The following is a 16911-nucleotide window of genomic DNA, read 5'->3' as shown; positions in this document are numbered from 1 at the left end:
AAGGGTTCTGCTTGTGGCTTTCGGCATGTCGTCTCCGAGGATATCTTTTTTTTTTTTTTTTTCTTCGGCTTCACAAACGGCGACACTACTTGACGGACATGGGAACAACATGCATGCTGGAATGGACAGCGATGGAGGAGATGGCATGTATTCAACAAATAGGTCCATGATACACAGCTTTGCTGGGTTATCTATCTGTCTTGACTATCCACTCAAGCATACGCCGCCCAACCTGTTAGGCGTTAGCAAGTCTCCCCCTCCACACAGCCAAAGTGACGAGGGACGGATAGCGTGGACTCACCGGAATACAAAACCGCCAGGTTCGACACGCTGGTCGCCTGGTTGATCAGGTCGTTCACCGTCGCCATGACGCTGAGCGTCTTGCTCAGCTTCTTCTTGACGACCTCGATCGCGCGGTCCGCCTCGCTGGGCTCGTTGACGGAGCGCGCCTTGCGATGATCCTTCGCCGCGCCGCCGCCGGCCCCTGCCGCAGCAGCAACAGCAGCACCACCACCACCGCCTTCTTCGCCGTCCCCTCCTTCGTCCCCGCCCCCCTCTGCCGCGGGGGCGGCGCGCGCATTCTGCAGCTTGGCCATGCGCACGGGCGAGATGGACCACTGGTACAGCGTGTCGTGGCGCAGGCTGTCCAGGATGGTCTGGATGGAGGCGGCCTCCTCGCGCAGGGCGTCGAGGGTGAACTCGCAGCAGCGGCGGAAGACGCCCTCGGTGCGGGTGACGCCCATGGCGTCGACGATGTCGCGCGTCAGGCGGAAGGGCACGAGCTCCGGCACGGGCAGCACGCGGCCCATCTCGAAGGCGACGCCCAGGTCGATGTGCACCACCTCGCCCGTCTTGGTGTCCAGCAGGATGTTGTGCCCGTGCCGGTCGCCCAGGCCGAGCACGTGGCCCAGCATCGAGATGGCGGCCGTCGTGCGCGTGTAGGCGGTGCGCTTGTGGAACCACTCGTCCGGGTCCGGGAAGTACTCCATGAAAAAGTAGCGCATGACCGGGTGGAAGCGTTCCGTGACTTTGCGGTAGACGGCAATGCGGGTCTCGGTGGTCTTGGTCTGGGCGTTGGCTATCTCTTTGCGGCATTGCGAGCCTTTGAGATCCTTCGGGTAATAACGCTCGTGCGCGGGCATGAGGTATTCGTGGAGGGGAACCGTGTTAGAGACGAACTCGATGAGGCCGGACGAGGACGTCAGGGGCAACACCTTGTACGTTCTCACGCCGAGGTTCCGTTGTCTCGTTGTCCGGTGAAGCTTGAGGAGCTCGGATACGGCCGCAAAGACCTGCTCCATGATGGCGTCCTGTCGTAGATCGTCGTTGCCGCCCTTCACGAGCTGCTTGAACCGCTGGCCGTTTGTGCCCACAGCCGTGATGATCTTGGGTGCGCTGACGCCAGAGGCGATGGACATCTCGGGCTCAAACTTGTGGATCATCGGCACGTCTGAGTAGTCCAGGCTTGCTGACAGGGCGATCTGCATCGTCGGCGGAGGGATCGGGTACTTGCTGAGAACGCTCAAAAAGTTCTGTCCTACAGACGAGTTCTTGATTGCCATCTTCTCCCCGGCCTTGTACCTGTTAGGATCACGGTCCATGGCGAGTGCATGGTAGGCTCTGCTCGTCTGGTCAATTGCCGGCCAGATCTTGGACACGGTCTCCGACTTGGTCAGAGCCTTTGCCACCCTGTCTGTCGCTTTCTGCCGCGAGACTGCAACTTCGTCGTCCTTGTTGACGCGGGTCCTGGCTCCAGACCAGATGTGGTACATCCCATGGTAGGGGTGATCGACGCAGATGCGGTAGACCAGGTCGATCAGCAGTTTCTGGAAGAGAACCGACTGGTCCTGCAGCCGCGATGACAGTTGATTCATCAACGGCGCGAATTTGCGGGTTGGCACCTTGCCGATGTACTTCTTGACAGCCTCGTTCGAGACGTCTTCTTCGGACTGCTCCAGCCACAGTGCCATGAAGCGCAGCGCGTCATTGTTGTGCTCGTCAGACGCTGCCAGGGAGAGCAGGTAGTTCTCCAAGCTCAGCCTGAGGAACTCGGAGCGCGTCTGCTCCACGCGGCGAAGCTCTTGCTGATCGAGATCTTGCCATTGCCGGGCTTTCGCGAGATGGCTCGAGTATCGGTTCCTGTGCTGGGAGTCCTTGGCATTGGCAATCAAGGCCTTCAACTGCTCCACTTCCTCATCCTTGCCCTTCTTGAGGTTCTGGAGACGCGCTAGGTCCTCCAAGCTGTCGGGGTTCTGCAGTTGCTCGTGGCAAAACATGGCAAACTGGTGGAACACCCGCCCGGCTTCTTTCCCTTCAATCTTGCCCCTAAGCTCCTTGAGCGCTGGCTCGAGGTACTTCTTCTGAATACTGTCTGGGCTCTCCAGCCTCGCGACGGAGACCTGATATCCAATTTTGGACAAGAGGTCAGAACGGCTGACTGGGACGGTCTGTTTCTTCAGGGACGAGTCCTTGTCGATGTTCTGCAGCATTCGGATGGAAGAGATCATTTCCCCATGATCCCAGAGCGAATTGGCAGCTTCCATCCTGACCGCAGCATCGATGCTGAGGCCCAGCGATTCGCTGGACGGGATGAGATCCGTTAACTTCGTAGAGAGATTGAGTGTTTCTTGATTTGCGCGGTGGAAGCGAAAGATGTCGGAGGAGAGCAGCATCCCGCGGACCTGCACGAGGCGTGCGTCTGCGGGAGTCAGCCTGGTAGCCCTGAGTTTGTGGTGCTGGCTCCACATGCTCAGTGTTGTCTCTCTGCAGGACAGAATCTGGCTAACATCCGGGTATCGGCCGCTCATCATCCACTTCGACCGCTGCTCGAAGGTCTGCAATGTGTGCTGCAGCTCGGACTGATCGGTGACGTTCAAAACATCGTCGAGCTCCGCTAGGACAGCGAGTGCGCCGAGCTGATGCCGCAGTGTGGAGGTGTTGAGGCTGCGGCTGGTGAGGTGCTGGACAGTGCTCCTAAGACCGTCATGAATGACCCTTCTGACGGCGTCAACGTCTGGGGCTTGGTGGATGCCCTGATATGCCTTGTACACAGTCACTGCCCAGTTGTCGGTGCTTGACGGGGCTGGCAGGTTCCACATTTCGAGCCTCCTTGCAGTCGTGAATGTCCCGTCCAGTGAGTCCGAGGACCCGTCCAGACTTTGCTGTGCTTGAAGCAACGAGTTGGACAAGCCGGCAAGACCGAGGCTGCTCAGGGCCTTGACGAGAGCCTGACCATCCTGCCTTGAGGCAGCATCTCTACTCCGCAAGTGGCTATCGTACTGCGCCCCGCGGAACGCGAGGCTCTTGGCGCCGTCGTTCTCGTACTCCAGGCGAGACAGTACGGTGGAGAGCGAAGCGTCTTGGTTGAGGCCGTAGTACGCATCCGGATCGTCGATGTTCTCAAAAATGTCCAGCAGTATCTCGCTCGAGTCCTCGATCTCTCTGATTGCGGAGGAGCGCCGCGACCCTCTCGACGACTCGGAATTGGCCAGCTCGACAAATAAGAGCGCGACTTTGAACATGCCGCATCTGGTGGCAGCCGCCGCGGCGCTCGAAAGATTGACGTCCAGCCAGTGCCCCCGATCTGCGATCGACGTCTCGCCTGGAAGAGGCTGGGTTCGCAAGTAGAGGATGGTGTTGATTAGCAGCTTCAAGTTTTCCTTGGCCGCTACAGAGGTCGAATTCAGCCAATCCTTGAGAGCCTCAGACAGCTGCCGCTTGATTCCTTGCTGTTTGTCCAGCTGGTATGTCAGGACCAGGTGGACGACGAACGGAAACGCCTGGTCCGCGAAGCCCTTCACCTTAGTCAGGATGGGAGGCAGCACCCTCAGCGTCACAATTTCTGGCACCGACAGGGCCAAGAGCGTTGCGACTTGTTGCGACCAGTTCGGGCTCTCGAGCTGTTTGGCCGCAAACACATCTGCAGCAGCCGGATGATCGACGTTGAAGTAGTCGGATTGCGGCGTGCGGTACGGGTCCCAGTTTGACGAGACCAGCAGAGGCTCTGAGAGGCTCTGCTGACAGGCGCTCAGAAGATCATGGTCCTCATCACTAATGGCATCGGAGACGACGGTACGCAGGGCGGCCTCGGCTAGGCCAGCCGTGAAGCAGTCGCCGCTAACGGTCAGAGCTTCGATGAGATTCAGCAGGGCCTCTTCCGAGCTACCGATGTCCGAGGACAGTCTGCGGTACTCCTTGAGCTGAGACTCACGCAACAGCTCGTCGGGCACTTCGCCAGATGCTGCAAATGAGCGGCCTAGGACACGTCCGGCCCAGGCCAGGTACTCCCCGCTCAGTCTCTGGGAGGCGCAACTTCTCCAGACAACAGCACTGTGGCTGAGCGCGTCCTCGTCCGTCTCAATGACATCGAGCTTGCTCGACGGAGGAACTTTGAAGACACCACACAGCATGGAAAGAGCGACATCACGCGCCGGCTCGTTCAGCAGCCGGTTTTCCCGGTCCCAGTCTTCTAAGATCTCCAGTAGCAGGTTACTCTCATGCGTCCCCCTTTCCGCATTGCCCGAGGCACGGATGTGAGCGGCAGACTGCGTGATGGACCTGAAGGCGAGTTTCTGGGCCTCGTCCTGGAAAGCAGGGGAATCGTAGTTGGCCAAGTACTTGGAAAACCACGAATGGAAGAGCTGTGCTTTGGTCATGGTCGCCTTGAATTGGCTCTCCTGCGTCGTGCTGGACTGGCTCGACTCAAGAAAGACGCGGAGGTCTGCTAGAATGGAGAGTGCGTATCCGGCGAGGAACGAGGGCGTCTGCCTGAGGTGACTGTCACCCTTGAGGACGAGATACTGCGTCATGCCCAAAGCATCGTCGGCGCACTCCGGATCCACCACAAATGCTCGGAGAGACTGCAAGAGCATTTCAAGAGGATACGCAGACGTTGCGTGGTCGCCCGCCATGCATATCAGCACGCGGATCTTGCGCAGTACGGAGCAGGCGTGTAGTGGACCGAGCGCTGGATGTATCGTGTTCAGCAGCCTGCGGGCTACGAAGACGACAAGGGCGGGTGTCCACAGCGTTTCTGGCTCGTATGGGGTCCGGCTGCACAGATGGAGGATTTCCCTCGGCAAGTACTTGGCCCTGAACATGGGTTGCTGGTTCGGAGGCAATGCGGCTGGCAGATGTCCCAGTTTCTTGATCTCCTCCATGCTGTTTGCGGCGTATGCAAACCGATCGTCTCGTCGAAACGCCTTCTCTATAGGGTCTTCCTGATCAAAGGTGTCGAAAAAGGTGGCGATGATGTCGGCAAAGTTGAGGTGGATACTGGAGAGGAAGCCCTCCTTTCCGAGTATCTTCCGGAGCCGGCTCTCTCCGGTCACGTAGTCCGCACCTCCGGGAACGCTGATATCGTGCGCTATGCTGTAGGCGATGATTTTGGTGAAACTCTGCTGGACCATCTGCTCGGGCGTCAGGCCTAGGGACTGAGCCAAATCTCGGGCCTCCTGCTCTTGGCCGCGCATAAACATGATGGCGGCAGCTTCTGTCTGGGCTTCAAGGAGAAGGTCACGGAGACTTGGATAGCCGAAGATCTCGAATGGGATATTCTGAATCGAATCTGTTTCCAGCCAGGTGTATAGCAACTGGGGTGCGAAGAGCTTGAACAGCTCCTGGGGTCCGCTGAGCTGCAGCGTCCGCGAGATCCGCTTGAGGCAGCTGGCTGCGTACTTTGCGGATTGTGAGATCTTCCCCGGAGCCTCAAAGATGTGGTATATGCAACGACGCAACAGGGTAGGCCACCGGCAGGCAAGTTCTGCGAGAACGAATAATCGGAATGCGATCCCCTCGCCGACTTCGGGGTCGGACGGAAGGCTTTCTAGCACATCAACGAATATGTCGTCGTGGGTCTTAAGGACATAGAGTCCGAAGATCTTGGGAAGGTTGCGCCCGATGAAGTATTTTACTTCCATGGCCCCGTCCTGCAGGATGCCCAAGAGTGTAGACCGAACGGACGGCAGCTTCAAGCTCGCGGCGTAGGTCGATTTGACCTCCAACAGGTGCAAGAGCAAGCTGGAGAGACGAATCTGTACTGCAGTTGACAGCCAGTTATTTGGGAGGCAGTTCTTCACCAAGTAGTGGTATAGATCCCCGGCCATGGTTGCAATCTCAAGGTCCTCATCAGTCCACACGCTGATGAAGCTATCCATGATGTCGAGGCAGTTGCACAATGCCACGTCACAGTGCTTGAACTCGTCTTGGCCAATGACGCGACCAGCCGCTTCCAGGATTCTCATGGCAGTCTCGAGGGGGGTCATGGCATCCGATGTGAAGAGCTCTCGCATGAACAACCGGCATGACAAGAACTGCTCACTCGGGAGCTCCAGGAGCTGGTCGACGATAGACTCGGGAACGCGGCCAAGTTCGCCGTCGTCTAAGCGTATGACTTCCAGGAAATGTATTCGGAGGCTGGTCTCCAGGTAGAAAGCCTCGGGCGTGTGGCAGAGGAGCACATCCCTCCTGGGCAGCGTCTTGCTTCTGGAGGTCGTGCTGCTTTGACTCGTCTGCGATTCAAATTCATCGTCGTCGATCCCGATAACATCGGGATTACGGACAGAGGACTCTCGGCGTGACCTCTCGTGAAGCGCACCAGAAAGCTTCCCGAAATACTTCAGGAGATGCGGCCGCTCGGATTTCAACGAGACTAGCTGGGCTTCGGTCAAGGGAGGTATGTACGGTGCCGAAGCTGTCAGGACCAACTCAAAGAAGTTCTCGTTTGCGGGAGCGCCGAGGATCACTTTGAGCGTGGCATCCACAATGCTAAAAAGAGCTGCCTCGAGGTCTCTGGACATGGATGAATTGAGGCTGGCCAGCTCAGGCAGCAGCAGCGATCCTGTGAGGCACGCGAGAACCATGCTCTGCAGTCGCTCGGTGGAGACGGGTATGGCGCCTTCTCCACCGCGCTTCTGCCACGACTCTGCCAGCTGGTGAAGTTCCTCGATCTTGGGGTAGAGTAGCTCCAACGCCAACCTCCTTGCCGCGTGGGATCCTGCCGGGTCAACGACCTGCTGAGGTTCAGCCAGCTGCTCTTCGGCCGGGAGTGTTGTGGCATGTTCCGGCCCATCTTCTTGGTCTAGAAGCAGGAGGTACCGAACGAAGGCGTGGGATTCTGCCTGGCTCTTCCAGAACTGAGCGATGGGGCCGCCAAACAAGCGCAGTGGCGCTGCCATGGTAAGGGGAGAAGCTCCATAGCAAGCCCGCAAAAGATTGACGAGGTCGTAAGGTGTCGCATGCGCGGCGTACATGGAGGCGTATATCAATTCGGCTGCCACGACATCAGAAACAGAGCCGCGAGGATACCACTGTCACATCGACTCACCAGGACTCCACCTGACAAACACCCATCGAATGATGTGGTTGGAGGTGGCTTGGCTTGCGTTGGGGAACATGTTGTTGCGAAGCCGGAGCAAGCTCAGCATCAAAACCAGGGACGAATCCACCAGCACTGCAGGCCCGCTGATGTCGGCCGTCGTGACGATCTGGTTCACATCGTCGGCCAACTCGTGTCTGGGGACGAGATTCGCTTTCAGTATCGAATGCAGCAGGACGCATGCAGCGCGACTCATGGGTGGCAAAGACAGGGACCGGACGCCGAGTTGCCAGAGTTGTTTCCAGAACGCGCCGAGAGATGCATGTCTTGACGCCTCATGCGCGGCAAGACTTGAGATTTGGTGAGCGACGTTCGAGACCAGGTGGGGGTTTGGTGCGGAATGCTCGATGCTTACCTGGCACAAGCGAGCATGGCCCAGGAGGCCACTAGTCCTTGCTTGGCTGTAACAGACCTGGACAAATCCCCCGTCGCCTCCACGATGTCTTCCAGAGAAGGCTCCTTCCGCTTGGCAAGGAAAGGGATGAGCTGCAGGGCAGACAGGCGGACGGCCGGGTCTAGGGATTGGATCTTCTGGTGCAATCTGTTTGAACTGCCAGCCATTCGGCGTCTCTTCCGGGGCTGGCCGTTCTCTGGCTGCTCTTGGCTGTGCTCTCGCTGAGAGTGCCGCGAGTATGCGGCTTCCAAGATAGCGAGGACCTCCAAGAGAGCCCAGTTCTGCTCGCCTGTTTGGTTGTATGGGCGGAGTCTGAAGACTGTAGTGCTCGGGTGATCGGGGGGAAGACGCATCCCGGTGAACGTCAGGTCGTCGAGCTGAAGTCGGGCACGCTCCTCCCGCCGCGAGTAGTCGGACCACAAAGCATCCAGCAAGTCTTCCACATCCTGGAAGAAGGATTCATCGGCGGATTCCCGAAGCAGGCTCTCGACATACAGGTGCGTTCCATAGATGGTCTTGAGCATCTCATCGCGGATAGCGTTCAGCATCGCGTCTCGGGAGAGGGCCCGAGGCTGCCACCAATGTGACACCAGGGGAATGAGATTCCTGACCATTCTCTTGGACAACGCGACGTCATCGGCTTGGACGCGTTGGAAGACCGCATTGAAGGTTGAGAAGGCCACCTTTTGGAGCTCCCCAATCTTCAACTGCTTGAGCTGGAGGATCTGCAGCACCACGGTCGACACCCTGTCTGCCTTCCTCGGCACCGGCGCGTTCGGGGCGGCCACCAGTGAGTTGAGGCACGTCAAAAACTCGAGAGCAGTCTGGCTCCCTATCTGGCCGGGCGCAGAGCCTTGGGATACGGCAACAGAGCCAGACCTCACAGTCGTTCCAGGGGCTGGAGAGGCGCGGGACAGGGACCCGCTGTCTCGGTCGCCGGTATCGAGATAGCGGGAGAGGGCGTCGACGCAAAAGTTGACGCACGCGTCCCAAGTCTCGACAGAGTAGGCGGCCAGGTTTTCAACGTTTGCCGGAAAATCGAGGAAAGCGACCAGGGCCTTCACGTAGTTCTTGAGGAGAGGCGCGACGTAGCTGTCATCAGGCCCCGGAAGGACTTGCGTGATGTGGTCGATGATAGCCTTGGCCGTCTTGCGCTTGATCTTGGTGGCTCCATGGCGGACAGCCGTGCGCAGCGCCTCGGCGCACTTTTCGAGTCTGGCGCTGGCATTGGCGCTCGATTTCGCCGACTTCTTGAAGTAGCTCTCCTTCTCCAGCAGAATGCAGCGGAATAGCGCCTCGTAGAGCGAATGATAGGACTTGTCGTCAAAGGGATTCCTGGGTGGGTCAGCAGCCAAGACAAAAACAAACAAAAAAAAGGGGGTTTGCGTGAGTTGCATAATATCATGATAAATACTATACCTTTGGCTCTGGGGCCCATTATCGACGGCCTTGAAATACGCCAGCAAATCTGAGCGTAGGCACAGCGTTTAGCTGGTGAGATACGAAGACATTTGGGGGGGACAAGTTGTGGCTCACATACCTTCGACGGCGTCCTTGCGTGTGGTCGCGGTGGAACTGGTGAGGAGTCCTTCCGTGCGAGTGTCTCGTGTCAGTCTGTGTCCTACTCACTGAGTCCCGTCAACCGCGCCACTCACCGGCGATCTGCTTGAAATTGATTGTGTCACCAGTGTAGCTCTTGGCCCGCGGCATTCTCGCTTTCCGTCCGAGGAGCCAACCGCAGAGGCTGGCGATCTATCCGTACAGTTCTTCACTTCGCGGCGCGACCGTGCTCGGAGCGAGATGCGACGGACTGTGGGCACCCAAAGGCGAGCAGCGATCAAGCATCAAATAGCCAGCAGCCAGCACGAAATCAGGACAGCCCGATAGTTACCGGACGACCCATCAACCACTGCCGCGAACTCCCTACTGAGGAGCGAAAAGGGACGCTGGGCTCGAATGCTGGGATCGAATAGGAAGCAACAGCCGTGGAAGGCTGCAAGAGGACCGCATCGAAAGCTGGGGCATTTGGAAATTACAGCGGGTATGGATGCTGCACCAGCCCTGCAGTGCTGTAAATAACCATCGGGTGGCTTGCTAAAGGACGTAAAGTGTTTAAATCACAGGTACAGCATCTCGTTGGGCTGTTGATTGTCGAAAGGGACTTCTATGCACCGAGCTGATGAGTTGATGAGTTGACGAGTGGACGTGAATCAGCTACACCAGGCTCCCATTTCATCTGGCCAGAAAATGGGCAGAACCATTGCATGTCAAGCCTGCAAGGCTGGGACTTGGAGTTTCGGAAGGCGCATGCACAGTAACCCCCCGCTAGTGAGCCCAGAGAAGACCCCTGTTCCGTGTCGGCTGGGCCCTGAGCGGCAGAACGGCTCACCGCCCAATTCTTTTGTTGACTGCCCGACTGCGATAACGATAGTTTTGGCGCCAATCAGCAGGCCCCTACTTGGTTCAACTGGAGGGTAGACGTTAAAGAGGTCCCGCCAAGACTAATTTCCAGCCCTGGTCTTACACCGTCAGTACGTAGCCACCATCGCCACGGGGTTTGCACTATCGCCACGGGTTAGCCACTGGTTAGTTCGCCGGGGGTGCGGGGGGCGGCGCCAGCCCCCCGCTGGTTAGGGTGAGGGTTATGGTTAGGGTGAGGGTCAAGGTTAGGGTGCGGGTTAACTTCGTTTTCTTTTTTTCAATTTCGTTGAGGTTTCGTGAAGTTATTGCGACGAGTTTTTGCGAGTATTTGCGGTTTGTCTTCGTCGCTGATGCTCTAAGTCGTCGCGGCCCTACTTACCCCTTGGCGATGTGTAAAAGCCTGTAATTCTTAGTGTCTTGGCGGGACCTCTTTAACGACGACCAACTGGAGGAAGTGGTTTTCAACTGTGCCAGGTACTTCCGTACATTTTAGCTGCCGCGTGGGACAGCTGCAACCGCGATCCCGCTTCACAACCGACCTTACGGCGGTACATACAGAATACGGCGCCGCAATTCGGTCGCTCAGACTCGCGAGTCCTGGTCCATCGCTCCTAGCTCGGCCTGCGCTCGCGATTCGCAGCTGTACCTAGCTTGACCGTCGCCGAACACACGAATACCGCGGCCGCGACTCGCCCCTCGGAAGGATGCGCCTAGGCGCCTCTTCCCCCGCTGACCATGTCTGAACTGCGCGCGCTCGAGGCCCTCCAGGCCATGCACGGAGAGCTAGTCGCCGTCCGCCAGCATAGATATGAGGGCTTGCCGGTGCTGGAGCAGCTCCTCGACGCGCAAACCGATGCTTTCAGGAAGCTGGTCGACAAGCCGCCGCGAAACTCGGCGGACAGAACAAAATTGAGCGAAGGTTTGCATCTCGCGCACAAGGGCTGTTAGAGCTAGGCAGGACGAGGCAAGTGCTGACGGCGGGATTAGGAAAAGTCAAGATCGGCGACGAGGAGTACGCGATTAACGACGATTTCGCCAACGAGTGCCTCAAAGTCGCCGACGAGCTGGATCTAAACGAACTCGAGTCGGCCAGGATCCTGCTCGACTGCGACGCCGAGGGCGACCCCGAGACGCAGAGTCGCCCACTGTGGGAATGCGGCGTCATCCGATTCCACCAGGAGCGCAGGTATCTGCTCGACTGCATGCGCCTTTGCCTCGAGATTGCCGCCGACGATGAGCTGGAGCCAGGACTGCAGGACGCGTTTGGCGCCGTGGCCGAGGAGAAGGTTTTCGGTATCCCCCCGCCGGGGTCGCAGCCAGAGTTGGGTGCCAAAAAGGTGGTTCCGAGATGCATGGAGGCTATGCAGAGCGTCAGGTCTATGCTCCAAAGCATGCTGGACAAAGCGGCTGCTCGGAACGTGCTACAGCAGGCCAGTCTTGTGAGGCCGCCGGAGATTCAAGAAACATTCGATTTCTCGCGGGCGAGCCTCGTTGAACAACATGAGTGTTTGGCCGCGATCCTCCACGCTGCCGTCGAGAGGCGTCACGCCACCGTGGGCGACTTCCAGGAGTTCCTCAAGACCCTCCAGAAGGTCGACAAGTACGACCACTTCCTCGGTATGATGGCACACTGCACCCACTGTCAAACGTATTTTCCCTCTGTATATCCTCGGATGCTTACTTGTCTGCGCTAGTCCACCTGTTTCCGGTTCTTGCGGCATACATCACGGTGTTCGGATCGACCGAGGGGATGGGCGACCTCCAGCAAGCGCGCCAGCTGAATCAGCTTGTCTGCAAGCAAGGCGACGATGATTCCTGGGTCATGCCGAACTTGCGTGCCGCGGTTAGGGCGTGGTGGATTGCTGAGCACAGCGGATGGTACCTGGACGACACAACCTACGACCTCGAGGGGATCAACTTGGATGAGGAGGACGACGAGCGGAACAAGCAGTTCACAGAGGCGTTGAAGGAGGGCGCGTTCGACTTCATCTTGTCCGTCGCCGCCGACTGCAAGGCCCAGGAATGGCAGGACCCATCACGGCTGGGCATGCGCCAATGGATCCAGCGGAAGTGCCCTCCTCTGGCATCCGACCCCTTCCCCTTCAGTCACTTCCTCCAACAGAGCCTGATGGTGCACCTGGAGGGCTTTATCGATGCCGCCATCTCCAACCTCCCAGATATGCTGAGGAAACTGAGGACCGAGGAGGACGAGCAACGCCAGCTCAGCCAAAACCACGAACAGGATCTCGACCTGGAGCGCTTCCTCATCATCATTTCGTATGCCTACGAAGGCAGACCGGACGCCGCCATGTCGTTTTGGGAAGACCCCGATAGCAATCTTGCCGGCTTCTTGCAATGGGCCTCGAGACGGGCGTCCACTCCGCTCGTCAGCGCGTTTTGCGAAATGCTTGTTTGCCTGTCTGACAGTGAGGAGTGCGCCACGGCGGCCCACGCCTTCCTCCTGGACGAAGGCCACCAAGCTTCGGGCAAAATGAAGCGCTCCCAATCCCTGACGTGGTCCCAGATTTTCAAGGAGCTGAATTACTTCACAAAGAGGCTCGGCGAGGGGTCAACGCAGGCCCAGGCGCACATGGTGCAACGCTCCGGCAAACCCGGCGCTGATCTGACCGAGACCGAGCCCGAGTCAGTCTTGATGCTTGAGTGTTATTTGCGTCTGATAGCGAAGCTGGTGTCGGAGAGCGAGGTCGCCAGGCAGAGAATGATTCTGGATGGCGACTTGCCACTTGTCGACACAATGTTCAAGCTCCTTGCTGTCAGAATTCCCCGTCGGCTTCGGGCTGGCGTCTTCTACGTTCTGAAAGCCGTGATGACGAGGAGGCAGGCTTCCGAGAACGAGGTGTTGTGGAAATTCATTGACGAGTTCACGACCGGCACGCTTCCCAATCAACTCGGACTTGCGCAACGAATTTCGTATCTCGGCCAGCCCGTGAGCCCGCAGGTATACATGGAGACAGCTCTGAGGGATGTGAGCGATGACTTCGAGGAGTCGAATGCCTTTATCCAGCTGCTCACCTCTCTTTTCGCCCCGCTCGAGGACTCCGAAGGACTGAACGACTCCTTGACCTTCCCGGAAAACTTGGGGAGCAGTGTGCGCGTTCCCGGCATGGAACCCTATGTCGACTTTGTCTTCCGGGTTTTCGCCGACAAGCCCCAAGACCTCGTCGATCCCGCGCAATGCAGGGCGTTGCGCGTTAGCGCTCTCGAATTTGCCCTCACATGCTTGTCAACCTTCAACGAGGACCTAATCATTCTGGGCAACGAGAGCAATATCGCCATCGACATTGCTATGCCGACGACGGACCTGGCCACTTACGTGCGCCTCCATCCGTTCGCCCGCGTCATGGAGTGGCTGTTCAACGAAAAGGTCATCGCCGCCCTGATTCGGACCATCCATCAGGACCCCAGCGATCTGGGCAGTGCGTCCCCGGACTCGCCTCTGGTGCTGAGCATTTTGCGGGGAATCCAGGTCATGATCAAGGCGCTCGATCTCCAAGACACCTACCTGCATCTAGTCCGGCCTCTGATCGAAGCGCAGTCTGGACAGCGGCGAGCCAGCGTGGCAAATTCTGCCTATGCCTCCTTCGAGGACGGCATCCTCAGCCATCTGTCTCTGGTGGTCGATCTGGGCAAGTACTGCAACCTTGGCCACGGCGAGCTGACGCTCGCGTGCCTGAAGTTGCTCGAAAAGATCTCGACATCGCCTAGGATCATTGCGGCGTGGAATCCGGAAACCGGTCGGCTCGGCCACCGAAACAAGGCGATCGTCCAGCTCGAGAGGAACGGCGAGGGCCAGACCATTGCCGCTTCTCTGTCTGCTATCCTATCAGCCACCCTAGACCCTGTCCTGGAGGCCGAGTCGGAGAACTATGTCATCAAGCTGTTTATTCTCGATTTCCTCTACGAGTGCCTCAAGGCGACGCCGGACCAACCAACCATCGCCCACTTGCTCCTAGGCTTCCACTGCGAGCTTAACCAGCTCACCATTGAGCCCAGAGGTGCCTTCGACGCGCAGAAATCTCTGTTCCACAGTCTGCTCAACGTCATCATCGGGCTCTCGGTGTACGAAGAGGAGCATGGCATGCGAGGGTATCTCATCACCTTGAAATACCGAATTCTGCGGATTTTACAGGTTCTGTGGAAGTCGCCGCTCTCAGCAACTCTGGTCATGGACGAGTTGAGGTCAACCAACTTCATGTTCCACATGCTGCTGAAGGAGGTTCAGATCCAGCCAGCTCTGCGGTGGGATGACTTGGAGGCGAATAACCCCGAGTTCCTGCTCTCCAATGCCTCCGTGGCGTACATCGACTATCTCGGCGCGCGGGCCATGATTTTCGAGTACATCGGCAAGGAGCTCTGCAGCGTTTCCCAAAACCGAATACCCTCGATTAAGCGGCAAATATTCGACGCCCTGAACGGCCAGATCAATATCGATGGCCAGGAACCGCTGACCCTCGGAAACGTCTTTGACTTCTTTGATTTCTTGAATCCCGATGCCAACTGGGACGTCCCTCCGCCGCAGTTCGTCTTCTACAAGGATCTCGACCTCCGGCCATGTGCCGTCGAGCACCCCGAGGCGGGCTTGCAATACAACATCCACAAAGTGCGGGAAATCATTTCTCTGAAGCGGAACGAGCTCAGGGATACGCTCCAGGTGGCTTCCCAGCAGGACTTGGACGCCATCGAAACAGAGGAGGGCGTGTTGGTCGAGTACTTGACCTTCACTAACCGCCAGAAGCTGTTCAATGCATCGAGGCTCGCCCTGCTGAGATCGTGGGCGAACGTGCTGCTCGTGATGTTCGAGGCCCGCGACTTTAAGGGTACACCCAAGATGGCCTTCCTGCTGCAAGCTCTGCAAGCCATTCTTCCGACCCTCGAGGCCTACAGCACCCCGAGTCCTGCCGAGGCGTTCGAGCTTGCAAGAGTCGCCAAGGAGCTGCTCTTCAAACTCGACTTGTCGGAGGACGACGACAACACCGTCACCGGCCTGGACAAGGAGAGATTCACGGTGGGCAACCTCATCAGCGACAAGCTCTTCCAGCTCTTCCAGATCTGCCTCAACTCGATCGGCAAGTGGGCCGGCAGCGCCGAGCTCCGTGCGTTATACTACAGCATCTGCTACCGCTATCTCACCGCCGTCGTCGACAGGGACGCCACGACCAGTAGCGGCAGCAGCACTCGCAACCTCGCAGCAGTCCGCCTGAAGGCCCTTAAGGCGGTCCACCTTCACGGCGACCGCCTCCTCAACGTGATCTGCGACGACGCCTACGGCAGCGACCCGGCCTGCCAAACCGCCGCCATGGTACTTCTCAGCGCGCTCGTGCACACGTCCCGCGCGACCGACGAAGACGCGGCCATCATCGAGTCGCTCAACCGCCTCAACTTCATCGGCGTGCTCGTCGACTCGCTCAAGACGATCCTCACCGACTGGCTCGCCGCCAGCTCCACCACCACCTCGCAGCGCCCTTTATTACCCAACGATCTTCGCGCCACCATCTACCCCAGCCCGCCCGCCGCCGCCCTCGACACGGAGCGGTACACGGCCGCCAAGCTGGCCCTGCTCCTGCAGATCGCGCAGACCCGCCAGGGCGCCAAGTACGTCGTGCAGGCGAACCTGTTCCGCGCGCTCGAGCACGCCGCCGTGTTCGCCGCCGACCCGGAGCTGCAGGTGCCTCCCGTCAGCGCGCGCGCGGCCGACGACGGCGGCTACGACGCGGCGCGCGCCCTGGCCAGGCACTACGCGCTGCTGGTGGCGCTGGCGCGCATCGTCGCCGCCGCCGTGCTCGCGCGCGGCGCCCACAACGTCGTCCAGGGCCGCCGCTTCCTGACCCAGCACCGCATGCTGGTCGTGCACACGCTGAAGCGGAGCGCGGGGATCGGCGGTGTGGGGTCGGCGGCGCCGGCGGGGGCGTGGTCATCACTAGAGAACGGTACGCCGGCGGGGGCGAGGAGGGCCCTGGAGGCGCAGGCGCAGGCTGAGTTGCAGGAGAGGATTGAGGAGTTGGCCGAGGCGTTTATGTTGCTGATTACCGCGACGGGGTTTTTGGAGGTGAGTGCTCTCCTTTTTACACGGCCCTTTCCGTTCTCCTTTGTGCAAGGTTTGGGTAAACTGTTGGTAAACTGTTGGCTGACTTTTTGGTTGGTACGATTGCAGTTCGAGGCGGGCCAGGTCCCTGCTGAGAAGCCGAGAGTGAACACGACGATCTTCCACTGAGGAGGGATTCGCTCTGGGCGGTGTAGGTAATCGATCGCGGCCTGTACAGCAGTCAATGGGTTCTTGGGAGGGGATTAGAAAATGGAAGGTGAATCGCAGGAGGAGTTGAATAGACACGGGGCAAGAAAAAAGGAAGGTGATCAAGGCAGCCATGTCTCTCCGATAACAACCTTGGTGCCAGCAAGCACATCCTCTACATACAGAGCAAGTTGGTCATACACCAAGAAGCGCACGGGTCGAGAAAAGCCGACCTCGAATATATTCACTCTAGTCCTCACCTCGACATTCACCCACCGAGGGTCAAAATCTTAAGCCACCCATCAGAGAGAGGAACTACAGAAAGGCATCGTGACGCCCACCCAACCCGTTGAGTAATCAAACGGTGCTCCCTTTATTCCGCATGCGCATCCGTCCCAATTCCTTCCGGCTCACCAGACTCCAGACCATGCATGCCATACCCCTTTGTGTAGCCCCCGCCGTAAGTAAATG

At 58.5% G+C, this 16911-nt stretch overlaps 2 protein-coding genes across 2 annotated transcripts; one reads left to right on the top strand and one right to left on the bottom strand.

Annotated features, from left to right (window-relative positions):
• Positions 1-152: 152 nt before the first annotated feature.
• On the bottom strand, positions 153-9706 carry THITE_2118716 (uncharacterized protein). Its single transcript, XM_003655198.1, has 7 exons — positions 9425-9706; positions 9310-9357; positions 9189-9237; positions 7731-9104; positions 7325-7665; positions 302-7270; positions 153-232 (listed from the first exon to the last, which is right to left on the bottom strand). Exons 1-7 carry the CDS (start codon positions 9477-9479, stop codon positions 213-215), a joined length of 8856 nt encoding a protein of 2951 aa, XP_003655246.1. The 5' UTR covers positions 9480-9706; the 3' UTR covers positions 153-212.
• A 904-nt stretch (positions 9707-10610) lies between these two features.
• Positions 10611-16791, top strand: THITE_2118715 (uncharacterized protein). Its single transcript, XM_003655197.1, has 4 exons — positions 10611-11109; positions 11178-11807; positions 11885-16257; positions 16363-16791. Exons 1-4 carry the CDS (start codon positions 10926-10928, stop codon positions 16420-16422), a joined length of 5247 nt encoding a protein of 1748 aa, XP_003655245.1. The 5' UTR covers positions 10611-10925; the 3' UTR covers positions 16423-16791.
• Positions 16792-16911: the final 120 nt, after the last annotated feature.

The sequence above is a fragment of the Thermothielavioides terrestris genome, chromosome 4, assembly GCF_000226115.1.
Source record: "Thermothielavioides terrestris NRRL 8126 chromosome 4, complete sequence".
NCBI lineage: Eukaryota > Fungi > Ascomycota > Sordariomycetes > Sordariales > Chaetomiaceae > Thermothielavioides > Thermothielavioides terrestris.
This window is presented reverse-complemented; position numbering and strand designations above follow the sequence as displayed.

What these genes read in the sequence shown, in the direction of transcription:
- THITE_2118716 (XM_003655198.1), bottom strand. Translation starts at nt 9,479, where the DNA reads ATGCCGCGGGCCAAGAGCTACACTGGTGACACAATCAATTTCAAGCAG. An exon ending in CAATTTCAAGCAGATCGCCG is followed by an intron (nt 9,358 to 9,424) that starts GTGAGTGGCGCG and finishes CTCGCACGGAAG; the next exon opens with GACTCCTCACCAGTTCCACC. An exon ending in AATGGGCCCCAGAGCCAAAG is followed by an intron (nt 9,105 to 9,188) that starts GTATAGTATTTA and finishes TGACCCACCCAG; the next exon opens with GAATCCCTTTGACGACAAGT.
- THITE_2118715 (XM_003655197.1), top strand. Translation starts at nt 10,926, where the DNA reads ATGTCTGAACTGCGCGCGCTCGAGGCCCTCCAGGCCATGCACGGAGAG. An exon ending in CAGAACAAAATTGAGCGAAG is followed by an intron (nt 11,110 to 11,177) that starts GTTTGCATCTCG and finishes CGGCGGGATTAG; the next exon opens with GAAAAGTCAAGATCGGCGAC. An exon ending in CCGCGACGGGGTTTTTGGAG is followed by an intron (nt 16,258 to 16,362) that starts GTGAGTGCTCTC and finishes GTACGATTGCAG; the next exon opens with TTCGAGGCGGGCCAGGTCCC.